Below are 13,481 nucleotides of genomic sequence, written 5' to 3'. Positions count from 1 at the left end.
AATAACATTTAAGTAACAATGTAGTTACCCAAAGGATACAAACATAGTGATTGGAAGAGATACCTGCACCCCAGTGTTTATGACAGCAATGTCTACAATAGCCAAACTGTGGAAAGAGCCCATAAGTCCATCGACAGATGAATGGATAAAGAAGATTTGGTGTACACACACACACACACACACAGGAATATTATTCAGCCATCAAAAAATGAAATCTTACCATTTGCAATGACATGGATGGAACTAGAGGGTATTATGCTGAGCAAAATAAGTCAATCAGGGAAAGATCAATATCATATGATTTCATTCATATGTGGAATTTAAGAATCAAAACGAGCATAGAGGAAGGGAGGAAAAAGTAAAATAAGATGAAATCAGAGATGGAGACAAACCATAAGAGACTCTTAAGCACAGGAAACAAACTGAGGGTTGCTAGAGGGGCGGAAGGTGGAGCGGGAGATGGGGTAACTAGGTTACGAGTGATGGGCGTTGAGGAGGGCACTTGTCGTAATGAGCACTGGGTGTTATATGCAACTGACAAATCACTAAACTCAACCTCTGAAACTAGTAATACATAATATGTTAAGTGACTGAATTTAAATTTTTAAAAGCCCTTAGGAGTAACAAGTACCTAGGAGAAGAGTTCCTGGCACAAAGACAGAAGTGCTCATTAAAGAGTACATGTTATTCTTATCTCAGGCACTGACTGGCCCATGGCCCTCTGTGTCCCTTGAGTCACACACAGGAAGTGGAGAGACAGGATCTGAAAACTGCGGTGGTGGAGGCCAGCCCCATTCCCAGTAGCCACCAAGCCCTGGGTCAACCTTGCTGTTGAACCAGTTGGAGGTGAAGTACTGCTAGTGGCCACCGGGGGCAGCAGAGGAGCCACCCCACCCAGCTACCTCGCGCAGCATTGCCTTAGTCCCGTCTTCAGGAGGTGAAGAAAGACCTGTCTATTCCACGGGGCCCACAGGCAGGCATTTTCTCTAACTCTGACATGGGAGGCATCTCCCCAGATAACACCCCTTACTTCTGAGGTTTAGACTTCCAACCCTGCATTACCAGGCACATATCTTGGGTAAGTGCCTATGTCTCCATAAACCTCAATTTTCTCATCTGGGGCATGGGAATAGGGCGGTTTGGAGAGTTGAATGAACAAGAAAGAGCAACCCCTGGCCAACAGGTAGCACCTGTTGCCAAAGGAGCGTGATGCCTGTGAGCATAGAGTCTGCGACCAGGCTACGGAGCTCTGCCTGCATCACTCACGGGCTGTGTGTCTTTAGCTAAGTGACTTGTCTTCTCTGTGTCTGTCTTCTCATTTGTAAGTGGGCATGATAACAATGTGTAGAGTATACCTGCGTCTCTCAGGGCTGTTGGGAGGGTTACATGGATGTGTAAAGTTCTTAGAACACATATGGTAAGTGCTAGGTCAATGTTCGCCGGCGTTATTATTGTTAAGTCATGGTATTTTGATGTTATTGTTTTTATTCTGAATAAGCGGCAACATTTAACTTCCTGTGGAAACGTCCTTCCTTGACATGACTCCCCAGAAAGGGGTTTAGAGGAGATGGGGAGAGATATGATCCCTGGAGATGGACTTTTTCCCTTTGTTGCAGCTCAGAATCTAGTTTGGGACCCAAGACAGTCCTGCAGGCAGGAGGAGGAGGCCAGCTGCCCTCTGTAAAAATGCTTCAATGCCCGGCTTTGCCCGAGGACTGAGCTAAGCCTTGGCCTCCAGGGTAGGCCCTTTGGAAGCCCCCAGAGGGGATCAGGATCTCTGCCAGGTCATTTGGGGCCCCGGGAAGATTGTCAAACGGTATCAATGAGCCCATGACAGGCACACAAAAGTGTCCAGCCAGGAAGGCCTCACCAGGCCCAGATGGTAGGATGGATCTGGGGTAAAATCCTCTGTCCCCATAGGGCAAAGGTCTAAATGGATTTGGAGGAAAATCCTGTCTAATCCTCCTGCTGCACCTGTGCCCCTGAGTCCTACTGGGATGGCCAAGGGAAGACCAGCACCGTCCCTGCTGGTGGCCTTGGTCACAAAGGCAACCCAGGGCCTGCCAAAGGCCTTCCAAGGCACAAGGCTGCAGATCTCCGTGGGGATAACAGGGAGTGCCCGTCTGACTTTGAAGCAACGGGCACATCCCTCCAGCTTCCTCCAGCAATGTCCCCCAAGCCCATTTTTTGAGGGTTTACCCTGTGCCAGGAACGATTCAGAGCTTTATATGTGCGTCACCACAACCCTCCAAGGTAGTAGCCATGATCCTCTCCATTTTACAGATGAGGAACCTGCGGCTTCCAGAGCAAAATCGTTCGTCTGCGATCATACACTACTGTGCGCCAGAGCCAGGATTTGAGTCCTGCGTCCCTAGCCTCCCGCAGTGGGGCGGCCTCCAGTAACCTCGTGGTATTCACACCTTCTTATAACCCCTCCCATCGAGGGAGGCCAGGACCCCGTGACTCACTTCTGATGACCAGGGGAAAGGTGATGGATGTCATTTCTGAGATCAGGTTACAAAGAGACGGTGGCGTCCATCTTGCGCACAACCCGTCTTGCTCTTTCTTGGAGCCTTGTCTGGGAAGCAAGCCTCCATCTTGTGAGAAGAGCTCTATCGTGGCAAGGAACTGGGGGGGCAGTCTCCGGCCAACAGCCCACGAGGAACTGAATCTTGCCAGAGGCACAGGGGTGAGCTTGCAAGTAGATCTTCCCCAAAGAGAGCCTTGAGTTGACTGTAGCCCCAAAGGACACCGTGATGGCAGCCTGTTGGAGATCTTGAGGCACAGGCCCCCAGCTCAGCCACGCCTGGATTCCTGACCCACAGAAACCGAGAGATAATAAACACAGGACTTTCTTAGCTGCTAAGTTTTGGGGGTGATTTGTTACACAGCAATGAATAACGAATACATTCGCTGTCACTGCTTGTGACACACACAAAACATAAACACACACAAAACATATGCACGGCCACCATGAGAGGGACAGAAAAGACCAATTCAATCATAGAGGGCTCAACTAGAAAAGGGCTTTCACCCCCCACGACCCCTTCATTTTGCCTTTGCCAGGAGGGGCTTAGACTGAAAGACTCTTTTCCAGAGTCACACACAAGCAATGGGGACCTGGCGTTGCCACTGAGGTCTCCAGACTCCTGGGAAGTGTTGCCGGGAGTTCCCAAAGGTGTCACAGACCAAAGTGTGCAGATTCCTAGGAATCTAGAATTGCTCCTTTGTCTTAGTTTCAGTGTTTGGAGAGCCTACAGTAATGTGGGCTGGAAGATCTTAGTAAAATCTCTTCTACAAATACTAAAGGCATAGCCAGCGGAGGAAAAAAAAACCCTGAAAAATTCCACTGGGTTCAAATATTCCACTTTGAGCACATATCAAATATAGCAGGGTCCTTTAATATAATATTTCGGGGTTTTGTTCTTTAAGCCCAATTGTCTTGTCATTTTCTCCAGGATTCTAAAGGAAGTTTCCCTGAAAGCCAAGCGATACTGTAAATGGGAACTGCATTGATCCCTAGCACCCCTGTCCGCAGTGTCCTTTGTGTTTTCTTGGTGGCACCCCGTTGGCATCCTGAGGTCAGGGTCATGGGGACACCATCTGGCCTCAGAGCTCAGGACCAGAGCCATCCTCCCCATCCTCTGGCTGACTGCCATCCCCCCACCCAATTTCCCACTCTGCCATTGCTCCTTAATTAGTTGTCTGGAGGAATGGATGGGGATAGTTCCTGCTGCCTTGCCCCACCCCCCAAATCCTCTCTTCCTGCTGCCTTGCAGAGGCCGGACACAACGAACCCTGGAGAAGGACAGATGAGCCAAATCACGGGTCCAGCTGTCTCCAACATCAATCCCCAGCATCCCCAGAGAGGTTGGGAAGATCTTCTGGGAGGAGAACCAGCTACATAATTTACAGATCCCAATGCAAAATGAACGTGCAAGGCTCCTAGTTCAAAAATAATTAAGAATTTTGAGGCGATGACCGCAGAGCATTAACCCAAGCTCAGGGCCCTTCTACCCAGGTTGCGCACTCGGAAGCCGGCCCTGTCTTGGAGCCTCCAATCAAAACCACCCTGGAGTTATCATTCCTAGAGGGCCTGCCCAGGTGCTCAGGGCAGAAAATGGTTTGTCACTTGGCTCCTGGATCTCCTGTTGCAGAACTGAGCAGAAACTCTCATGGGTTCAGGGTATCCTTGTAATGAGAAACATCTCACAAGGAAGCAATGCCTCCCACCCAAGGCAGATGGTTTTTTTTCTGGAAGCCTGCAGGCTGCCGCAGCTCTCGGAGCTTTGCCTGCTAACAGAGTTGGGAGGAGGGACTGAGAAGCAACACTGACTGGGGGGAGGCCTGGGCAGTTGGAGAACCCCAGAAATTGATGGAAGGTGGGTCTGGCTGCCGTCTGAAGTCCTGGCCCTGAGAATGGGGAACACTCTCTCTCTCACACACACACACACACACACATACATGCACATGTGTGCACACACACAAGGACAGCAGCAGAAATCCCCCAGGGCTGTGGGTTTGAGAAATGGCTTGGATTATTGAAATGTGACTAGAGGTGCAGACCTCTGAGAGGTTGCAGGGGGGCCAGTAAGACTAGCAGTGAAATGAGCACTGGTGACCAGTGGGCTACATAGAAACTTCTAGACCTGTTTATTCTATTGTTCTTTCTGCTTCCTCTCCTTCTCCCTCTCCCCTTTCTTCTTCGTGTCAAAGAGTTGTCAACATTTTGAACTTAGATAACCCCTAAAAGTCCATATTCCTGGCAGCTCTGAAAAAAGGGGGGGGGGAGAACGAAAGAAACTCTGCTGACCCTGGAGCCACATTCCTGCATTATAGCCATCTACCTCTACTTATTTGCCACAGTCCTCACCACTCCCTAAAGTCTCCCTGACACCAAATCCAAGTGGCAAGTGCTAGGTATTCATGCTTATGCTGCTGTTTTCTTGTCATGGAATTAGCAGAAAATTGCACGTCTCTATCAAAAGTGGAAAGATAGACTAAGAGTTCCATGTACTTCGAGGAATATGGGAAAGAGCATGTTTCTTTGTGGAAGCACCTTCTTACCTGCTTATTATGCAAAGCGTGTCTAAGCCAAAGAATACAACCTAAATGCCCTTAGGAAACAAACCATGGGGAGCCCAGCACAGGCCACCTCACTCATTTATGTCCTCAGGTGGGTCCCTGAAGGCATCTGGAACAGACACTCTGTGCTGGGTGTCTCCAGAACGTGAGGGCATTCCCAGCTTCTCCCCTGGCGTGGCTCAGGGCAATTTTTCTTTTGTTCTGTTTTGCCTGTTATCCCAGAAAAGGCAAAAGAATTGAGGGTTTCCCAGCATCTCCTATCACTTGGTGTGAGATCAGTTTCCTCCCTTCAGCGTCGTGTGGGTGTTTAACCCCATGGGTGGTTTTCTTCCCTGGCTGGGTGTTACTGGCCAGCTTTCTTTTGGTGTTACTGGTCAGCTTTCCACTGAGCAGTTAGGGTTCCAGACAGGGGGAAGGGGTCTGGGCAGCCCTGTGGACCTCTACAGCTGGGCTAGTTTTCCCGTTATGGGAGAGTAGGAAGGCGGGGGGGTGTATGGAAGCTGGCAAGGCCATGATGGATGGTGTCCAGACCACAGTGCTTGCAAAGAGATGGGGCTCCTCGCCCACAGACAGGAAAGTCACCTGTGAACAGTTATAGACACTTGGGGCCAGGTGCAGGGAAGTCATTTGTTTCCCACAGCTTGGTGGAGAGCCGTATGCCAGTGACCTAGAAATTCCCAGGGCTCAGGCCTGGGAACCAGAGGTTACAGAGCCAGGCTGGGTGCGTGCTGCCTAGAAGGGGAGGCTGAGGACATCCCTGGAAGGTGTGAATTCTCACCTGGCGATGCAGCCTCCACTCCCCTTGTCTACACTAGGGGGGAACCAACCGGACTTGCTTCCTGGGACTGCGGGGAGATAATTAGTCCTTCTAAAGAGCATCATAATCCTCAGATCAAAGAGGGCTTGGGGCTGCAAATTCATTTTATAGTGAGCTCCGCAAGCCACTGGAGCACCCACTCCAGCGGGCAGGTTCGGGTTTGCAGACCCAAGATGCCACCTCGGACCAGTCTTAGCTGGAGAACTAACTGGTCCCACACCCAGTCCTGGGGTCCAAGTCCTGGCCTTCCCTGGGAGTCCCCCTCACCTGCCACATGATTGTGGCTGAGGGGTCTTCAGAAGCATCTCTGATGGTGGACGGGGTGGGAATTACTGATGCCTCATTTTACAGATGGGGTAACTGAGGCTCAAGAAAGTGAGATGCAGACACAGGGCACCCCACCAGATCACAGTCTGCTTAGGGATGTGGACCATGTGGATCCCCCTCCCCCACCCCCACGCCCACCTCGCCAACCCCCGGCCCAGTGAATGTGCTCAGAATTATATTGACTTAAAGAACGCCTGGTCACACAGTACAGATGAGCAGAGGAATTGTCCCAAGGCTACTACCAGGTTCCCGGTCCATTCCTTCTGCCCTCTCCTGGTCAGTGATTGGGACTTCAGCTCTTTGGCAGCAGCTCTGTCACAGGGATGTCAGAAGAGTGGAGACATATGCAAAGTGGGGTACCAGGCGGCCATCCCCCAGATGCACTCACTTGGGGCTTTCAAAGACCTGGGTGCAGGCCTGTCCCTTCCGACCCCTGCGCCACTGGCCGTCTTTCTGACCCGCAGTCTCTCCAGAAATGACCACGTTGGAGATGCGCCGAGCGTCCCGGAATGGGGCCACGAAGCGCTCCCCGAGGCCGTGGGGCGCGTCCCGGCGCCGCCGAGGGGCCGGGGGCGGAGCCGGGCCGGGGGGGCGGGGCGCGGGGCGGGGCGGGGCCAGCGGCGGGCCCTCGCCAGCCCGGAAGGAGCGGGAGGAGGAGCGGCGGGAGTGAGAGTCGTTCCCACGTGAGAGGCCGGCGGCCGAATTCCTCGCGTGCGGCGGCCGCGGACGGCCCGGCGTCGGCCGGACGGAGAGCCCCGGTCCGGCGCGCGCGGGCGGCCGGCGGGCGGCGGGGGCGGCGCTCGGCTGCGCCCCGATGCGGCGGCGGCCCGGGAGGCTGTGAGCCCCGCGCCCGTCGTCGGATCCCCCCGCGCCGCCGCGGCAGCGCCCCCCGGGCACGCGGCATGCGGGCGGCCGACTCGGGCACCTGGGAGCGCGTCCGCCAGCTGGCGGCGCAGGGCGAGCCGGCGCCTTCCTGCGGGGCGGGGGCCGGGCCGGCGCGCCCCCGGGGGCCTGCAGCCTGCGAGCCGGGCGCGGACGCCGGGGGGCCGGCCGATCGGGCCCGCGCCGGGGCGCCCCCCGTTCGAGCCGATGGCGACTGCAGCCAGCCGGGTAGGTGCGCGCGGGGCGGGGAGGGCGGCGCGGCCGCGGGCCCGGGGAGCCGCCGGGGCTGGGCACGCGGGGGCGCTCCCGGCCGGGATCGCCGAGCGCCGGTGGCAAAGTTCTCGCCGCGCGCCGCGCCCCGGGCGCCGGGAGGGGGGCAGGGGGAGTCGCGCGGGACGCGGAGTTCTTCAGCTCGCGGGCGGGGGGCTCGGCGTTCGCCGCCTTCCGGCCGAGCCCCCAGAGCGAGCTGCAGGGGCAGGTCAAGGCCACGCCTGCCGGAGTTGTGCGATGCCGGGGCGCCCGGGATCTGCCCTGGGAGGCGTGGGAAAGGGGCCAGCCCGGCACGAAGTTGGGGCGGCCCCTCTCCGGCCGTACCTGTAACCCACCTGGCAGCCCCGTAAAGTGCCAGGAGAGCCCTGCTTTACCGCTGCCCCTTTGCGCGGAACATGATGGCTCGCGTCTGCTGGGAGAGGAGAGGTTTCTCTTCCACTTGGACTAATGCAGAAAGAAATCAAGGCGGTGCAGACACAATGCGAGGGTCTGATTGTGTATCATTGGCTAATCTGCCCCAAACTGAGGACCGCGTTTTAATGTTAAAATATTCCGAGTGGGTGCGCCCATTCCATTCTGTTCCGGTCTCGGCTGCCCCCCGCCCCCGCAAGGATCCAGAGGACCCCCTGGATCGCCTTGATTTTAGAGCTACTTCCAAGAAGTGTCTGTCATCATCAATGTGAAGTTGGAATACTTTTTCCGGGAAAAAGAGGGGAAGGGAGCGTACAACATGGTCATTCATTATTTCTTGGATACCTATTGTGTTCCCGTAATTTACGTGGCATGTGTCCTTAAAATTTTATCACAGCTCTGGGAGGGAAGCTGTGTTATCCTCGTGAAGATAAGGACAGAAAACGCCAGAGTTTGAGCAACTTGCCCAAGGTCCCACAATTTCAAACGTTCTCTGTCGGTTGACACCAGAATGCCTCTCCCAGACAGCAGGTTTAACCAGCTGGAAAACACTAGGCTTATTTACCTAATAATTATTTCTTTCCAATGAGAAAAAGCCAGCAGCAAGGCCCCCTAATTCCAGGCTGCCTGTCTTGGTCTCCCAAGGAGACAGGATCCTGACAACCACAGGCATAGCTGCAGGAGCTGAGACCACCGGCCAGTTGGCGGTGATGAGCTGAGCTGGTGCTGGTGTCCCGGAGCCACTGAAGTCTTGGGTCACCAAGGGTCTAGAAAAGGGACACAGTCCTGGAAGGAGCTTGAGTCCTTGCACCGTTTGCCCTGGGGCTGGGCCTGCTGGAGACAGTCCCACCTCCTTCCCAGCTGCACAGAGCAATTAGAGGCCAAGACAGCTTGGTGTAAAACAAGAGCCCAGATGCGAGGGACAAGCAAGTAGGAGAGCTTGGGCAAGTTGCTTCATCTTTTTGAGACTCAGTTTACCCATCCAAAAAGTGCTGATAATAACTAGTGTCACCCCACATTTTGATCATTCCAAAGCTAACGTCTGCAAATCACCTTGCCTCGTTCATAGTTGATTTCATAAAAGTTAGTTACCAGCTTCCATGATGGGGCGCCCGTCAGGGCCCCGCTGACTTGGTGTCCCATTGGCATGCGATGCTATCCGTTCCATCTCTGCCTTCCTGAACTGTGTCGGGATGACATTGGTCGGTAAAGTACTTCAGTGATTCAAGACTGGCTGTTGTGCCGTGGGTTGTTATTATGTAAACACGGAGGAGATGGCTGGGTGGAGAGAGATCTGTTTACTTTGGGTCGGCATAGACTCCATTTGTGTATTCATAATAACAATATCCTAATGACATGGTGTAGCTGAGAACCGCCTGTCTCCAAGGCCTTGGGGGGTGGTTGTTATTCCGATGGCCCTCATGGTGTCCCTTTAGGGCAGAGAGCGGTGGAAATCTCCTGATTGATGGTTGGCATCCCTGGCATGAATCAAGATCAAGGCAGCAGCTACACCAGTCAAGTCTGGAGTTCTCTCCGCCCCACCAGACGCCCTTCACCCTCTTCTGCTCTGCGGTTCTTAAAGATCAAATGCAGTTTCTGAGAACTTTCCTGGTGGCTGGGCGTTGAGGTCAGCCTGTCGTGGACACGGATTCTCGAACCTTTGGATGTTATTAGGGGTTTCCTCTGGGAAGCAGATGAGAGCTCTTCTGGCTCAGAACCACAAGCTGAAATTGTTGTTGAATAAACATTTAAGCCAGGCTGTGAGGTGGCTTGTCCCAGGATCTCAGCACCTCGGCCCCCGGCTCAATGTGATGTTTGGGTGAGGGAGCTGAACAGTGAGGACCCTGTTGGGTGACAAGAGTCTGGGAATTGGCACCTTCAGAGGTGCAGGGAAGAGGGAAGGACGCGGGCACTGCTGGCTTGGCAGGGTGGAAGCCTGGACACTTTGACGTTGCTCACGGAGGGGCTCCTGAGACCAGCGGAGTGATGGACTCTGTGCCCATGACAGCTCTGGCCCCCAGGGTGGGGTCCCTTCCAGGGGAGGTGACCGTTCTTTGTGCGCAGGCTAAGGACCCGAGCCCGAGATGCAGAAATTAGACACGTGCTCAGTCTGCACCTGGTTCTGCCTCCAAGCTGTGTGACCTTGAGACACTCAGTAACTCAGTTTCCCTGATGGTGCGTGGCGGGACTAACTCTACCCGAGGGGAGATCATCCAGGACCCCCTCCCCAGCCCAGAATGTAAAGTAGGCGCTCCCTGAGGCTTCTTAGGCAGAGACGTGAACGTGAAGGATTCCTTCTCTGGTCGTGCATTCATTCGGTCACATTCCTTGAACCACTACCTTGCCAGGTACCGCGGTAGCTGCCAGGGATCTATAGTAGCAAAGGGGGATAGCTGCAGCCCCTGTTTCCATGGAGCTTCTTATCTGTGGGAGGAGATTTCCAGCAAGCAAGTACACACAAGCTGTGTCAGGAGACGGGAGAGCTGTGCAGGAAAGTAAAGCCAGGTGAGGAGTTAGAGGGATGGGAGCGGGCACTGGTCCGTCCGTCTTGGGGTAGTGGGGCCAGAGAGAACGAGGTGAGCTGCACGGGTGCGGCGTCCCTAAGGCAAGGGCCCTGGTCAGCCAAAGCCACCAAGTCATTGTTTAAAAGTTGTTGGTCAGTTCGTATCTTCGGGGTCTGGGCCCTCTACCTGTCCCATGGGAAGCCTGCCCAGGCTTGTGGGCCCAGTTCAGATGCCATGCCTCCTTAAGCTTTTCTCTTAACCCTTAACTCTTATAAAGTCCCAGGACCTAATGAAGCCTCTGCCAGCCTCTACCTTTTCTCTTACTCATCGGGGTTCTTATTTCCTCTAGCCCCGCACACAAAGCCCCCTGGCCCAGGGCACCAGGCCCCTGTGGATCTGTGTCCTGTTTCCCAGTGCTCTGCTGTACCCTCCCAGTGGGAACCGAATGCGATGCGTTGTCTTAATCAGTCCTCCAAGGACCCCAGCAGGGAGGTACCATTGCCAGTCCCGGAGGAGAAACCGGGTGCCCAGGATCACACAGCTGGGGGGTATCCCAGCGAGGACTTGGTTGTGGGGTCCCAGACTGTAGCCCTCCCAGCACTGTGGAAAGACCTTGAATTGATCTCTAAAACACAGACCCCCGTGACAGTCCATTTTCTCTTTACATTTTTGTCTTTAGAAAGAAGGAGGGGGTGGTTGTCCTCTCCTTGACATTCCTTGTTTTAAGCAACTCAGGCATTTGCTTATCTGTGGGTTTTTAGCAATTTTAGCAGGTTGGCCTCCTGTTACCCCTTCTGGAAAGGGTTTCCGCAGGGTTGCGAGTGAGATTAAATCTCCCCATTGGAACTGGGGACACTCTTAGAAAGCCAGCCACTAGGACTACCAGGCTTTCCTGTGGACATCCTTGGCCACCTGAGTGGGACAGAGACAGCCGGGACGGCTGAGCAGGAGTGAAAGTCCCCGCTCTTGAAAACAGTTCTGATCGGGTTACCCTTTGGCCCAGCACCCTCACTCTGCGTGACTGCTCGGTGAGAGGGGTTGAAGTTTCCTTCTGCCATGGCAGAGTACAGGGCACCAGCTTTGGAATCAAAAACGCCCAGGTTTGATCTGCCAGACCTCCTGCTTACGAGCTGTGTGTCCCTGCGCAAGTTATTGAACGTCACAGTCCTCAGTTTACCCATCTATAAAATGGGATCATCCTACCCACTGCAGAGTAGTTGGACGGGAATCTGTGTGGTTAGCACTCTTCCTACTCATGGAACCCAGTGCTACCAGGCCCGTAAGAGGGAGGATTCCCATTTCTCCAGAATCCAAAGAAATTGATTGGGGCTTGATGAGATTGGCTGATTCTGAAGGACTGGTGGCTGCTTCTCTGGCCTTCTAAATAATCAGGAAATTTCCATAGGCATCATTATGCACGCCCTGTGTTCTTTGTGCTATTCCCATTGAGTTAACTGGAGGACTCGCCAGGACCCTCCAGCCATCCTGAAAGCAGCTTACTTCCCTCTTAATCATCCCAGGAGTCACCTGAGTGCACGGTTCAAGGGAAACAGCAAGCACGAGCCTGGACCGAGCCCCCTCTCACCCACACAACAGCCAGCTGACAAAAGTGGAAAATCAGGTACACGGCTGTTTACACAGATTTTGGCCCCAGCAGATAAGCGCAGCCGACATATCATTAAAGCCGGCCAGAGCAGCCACTGTGGGGATGCCGTGTTTGCTGTGAGTCACCAAGGGCTATAAACACTCCAGAGAGGATAGCAAGCCGTGTTTACAAGGTGTGTGTGCGCGTGTGCGTGCCTGCGTGTGTCGTTATTTTTTTATGAATTCACACCCCACAAATGCATTTCACGCCGAGAGTGTCAGAGGAGCGCCTGTCCCGGAGGGGGAGAGGCAGGAATGACTCCCAATCAAAAGGACCACCCCTTCTGTGCCCCTTGGGGCAGCCCCCGTGAAGGTGGGGACTTTGTGCTTTCTCTGGTCTGCTGTTTGGACGCCTTCAGGAGAAGCCAGCTAGAAGACACGGGTTGTGGCGGTTCCTCAGAGCCCCTGACTAGTGGCCTTAGTTCAAAAGGTGCGGGCGCAGCCCCGAATTTGGAAGGAATGACCAGCCAGAAAGGTATGATGGGCAGATGGGCAAGTCCTGCCCCGAGCTGGGTGCCGCCACGCCCTGGGGGCTACGGCCAAGGGGAGCTGGTGGTTTCCGGGGGGGGGGGGGGCGCCCCTCTGCGGGCACCCTCCCTCTGTGTGCCGGGCCTTGGGGACCGCTTGGTGGGCGGGGACGCCCGCCACCTGGTGGCCTGACTACAGGTGCCGACAGCCTCCTCTTTTGTAGCTGCCTGGGTCTGGAGGCGGGCGCCCAGCTCGTGGGGGCTGTAACTTTATCACAGGCATGGAGTGCGCTCGGTACCTTTTAATTGTCCAGAAGCTTCAGAAAGCTCTCCCCGGGGGCCGGAGAGACGTAGAAATAGCAGCTGCGAGTTCCTCTCTGCTTTCTTCCCGTGCCCGCATGGCTCTGCTCCCCAGTGCGCCGCTGACTTTGAAGTCCTGTGCACCCAGGCAGGGAAGAAGGTGTCTTTCTGTCGGGGAAGGTCCTTTTCATGAGGAAGAAGCATTGACCGAGGGCCGCCCGGGAGCTGGGCGCTCTGTCACCTGCCTTCCCGTCGGTCGTCTCCCACCCCTGTAAGGTAGCCGGCATCCTCCCCTTCTGAAACGTGATGGGGTTGAGGCCTGAAGCCGTTACAGAGGCTGTAGTTGGTGGCCGTTCCCGGAAGCCATGCGCTCTGCCCCAGGACCATTGCTTCTCCCTCCAGTCGCCTTCATCAGCTGACGATTCCGTGAGGGCCACCTGGGCGCCGGGCGGAGGCTGCGGTGCCAGGTGTCACGGGGCTCTCTCCCTGGCGTCTTTGACCCGCTGGTTTCCAATCAGCCAGAGGCAGCTGGGAGTGAGGCCCCTGGGGCCCAGAGCTGCTCAGTTGGCTCCAGGAGAGATACCCGGCCCATCGGCCGCAGTCAGAATCCAAAGAGCCCAGCCGGCCCTGCGCAGGAGGTCCAACCCAGGCAGAGTCCTGACAGGGAGCCCGCAGCAGGGATGGGTCCTTTCGCTCTCTCCACAACGTGAGGACACAGGCCCAGAGTCAGGAAAGGGCCCAGCCTGCAAGATGTCATGGGCTTTCCAGGGCCAA

At 55.0% G+C, this 13,481-nt stretch overlaps 1 protein-coding gene across 7 annotated transcripts in view; it reads left to right on the top strand.

Annotated features, from left to right (window-relative positions):
• KAZN (kazrin, periplakin interacting protein) overlaps nt 1-13,481 on the top strand; it is a 1,041,121-nt gene that overhangs the window by 891,167 nt on the left and 136,473 nt on the right. The window contains exon 1 of one of the 7 annotated variants that reach the window (XM_045999737.1): nt 6,934-7,339. The exons of 4 other annotated variants lie outside the window; for them this stretch is intronic. In XM_045999737.1, the coding sequence (XP_045855693.1) occupies nt 7,132-7,339 (208 nt within the window). In that variant the 5' untranslated portion in view covers nt 6,934-7,131. Of the gene's footprint in view, nt 1-6,933; nt 7,340-12,395; nt 12,416-13,481 lie in introns of those variants that run through there. 2 more of the 7 variants (XM_045999760.1, XM_045999743.1) reach the window with 2 other exon arrangements.

This window comes from Meles meles, chromosome 1 (assembly GCF_922984935.1).
Source record: "Meles meles chromosome 1, mMelMel3.1 paternal haplotype, whole genome shotgun sequence".
In the NCBI taxonomy this organism is placed as follows: domain Eukaryota; kingdom Metazoa; phylum Chordata; class Mammalia; order Carnivora; family Mustelidae; genus Meles; species Meles meles.
This window is presented reverse-complemented; position numbering and strand designations above follow the sequence as displayed.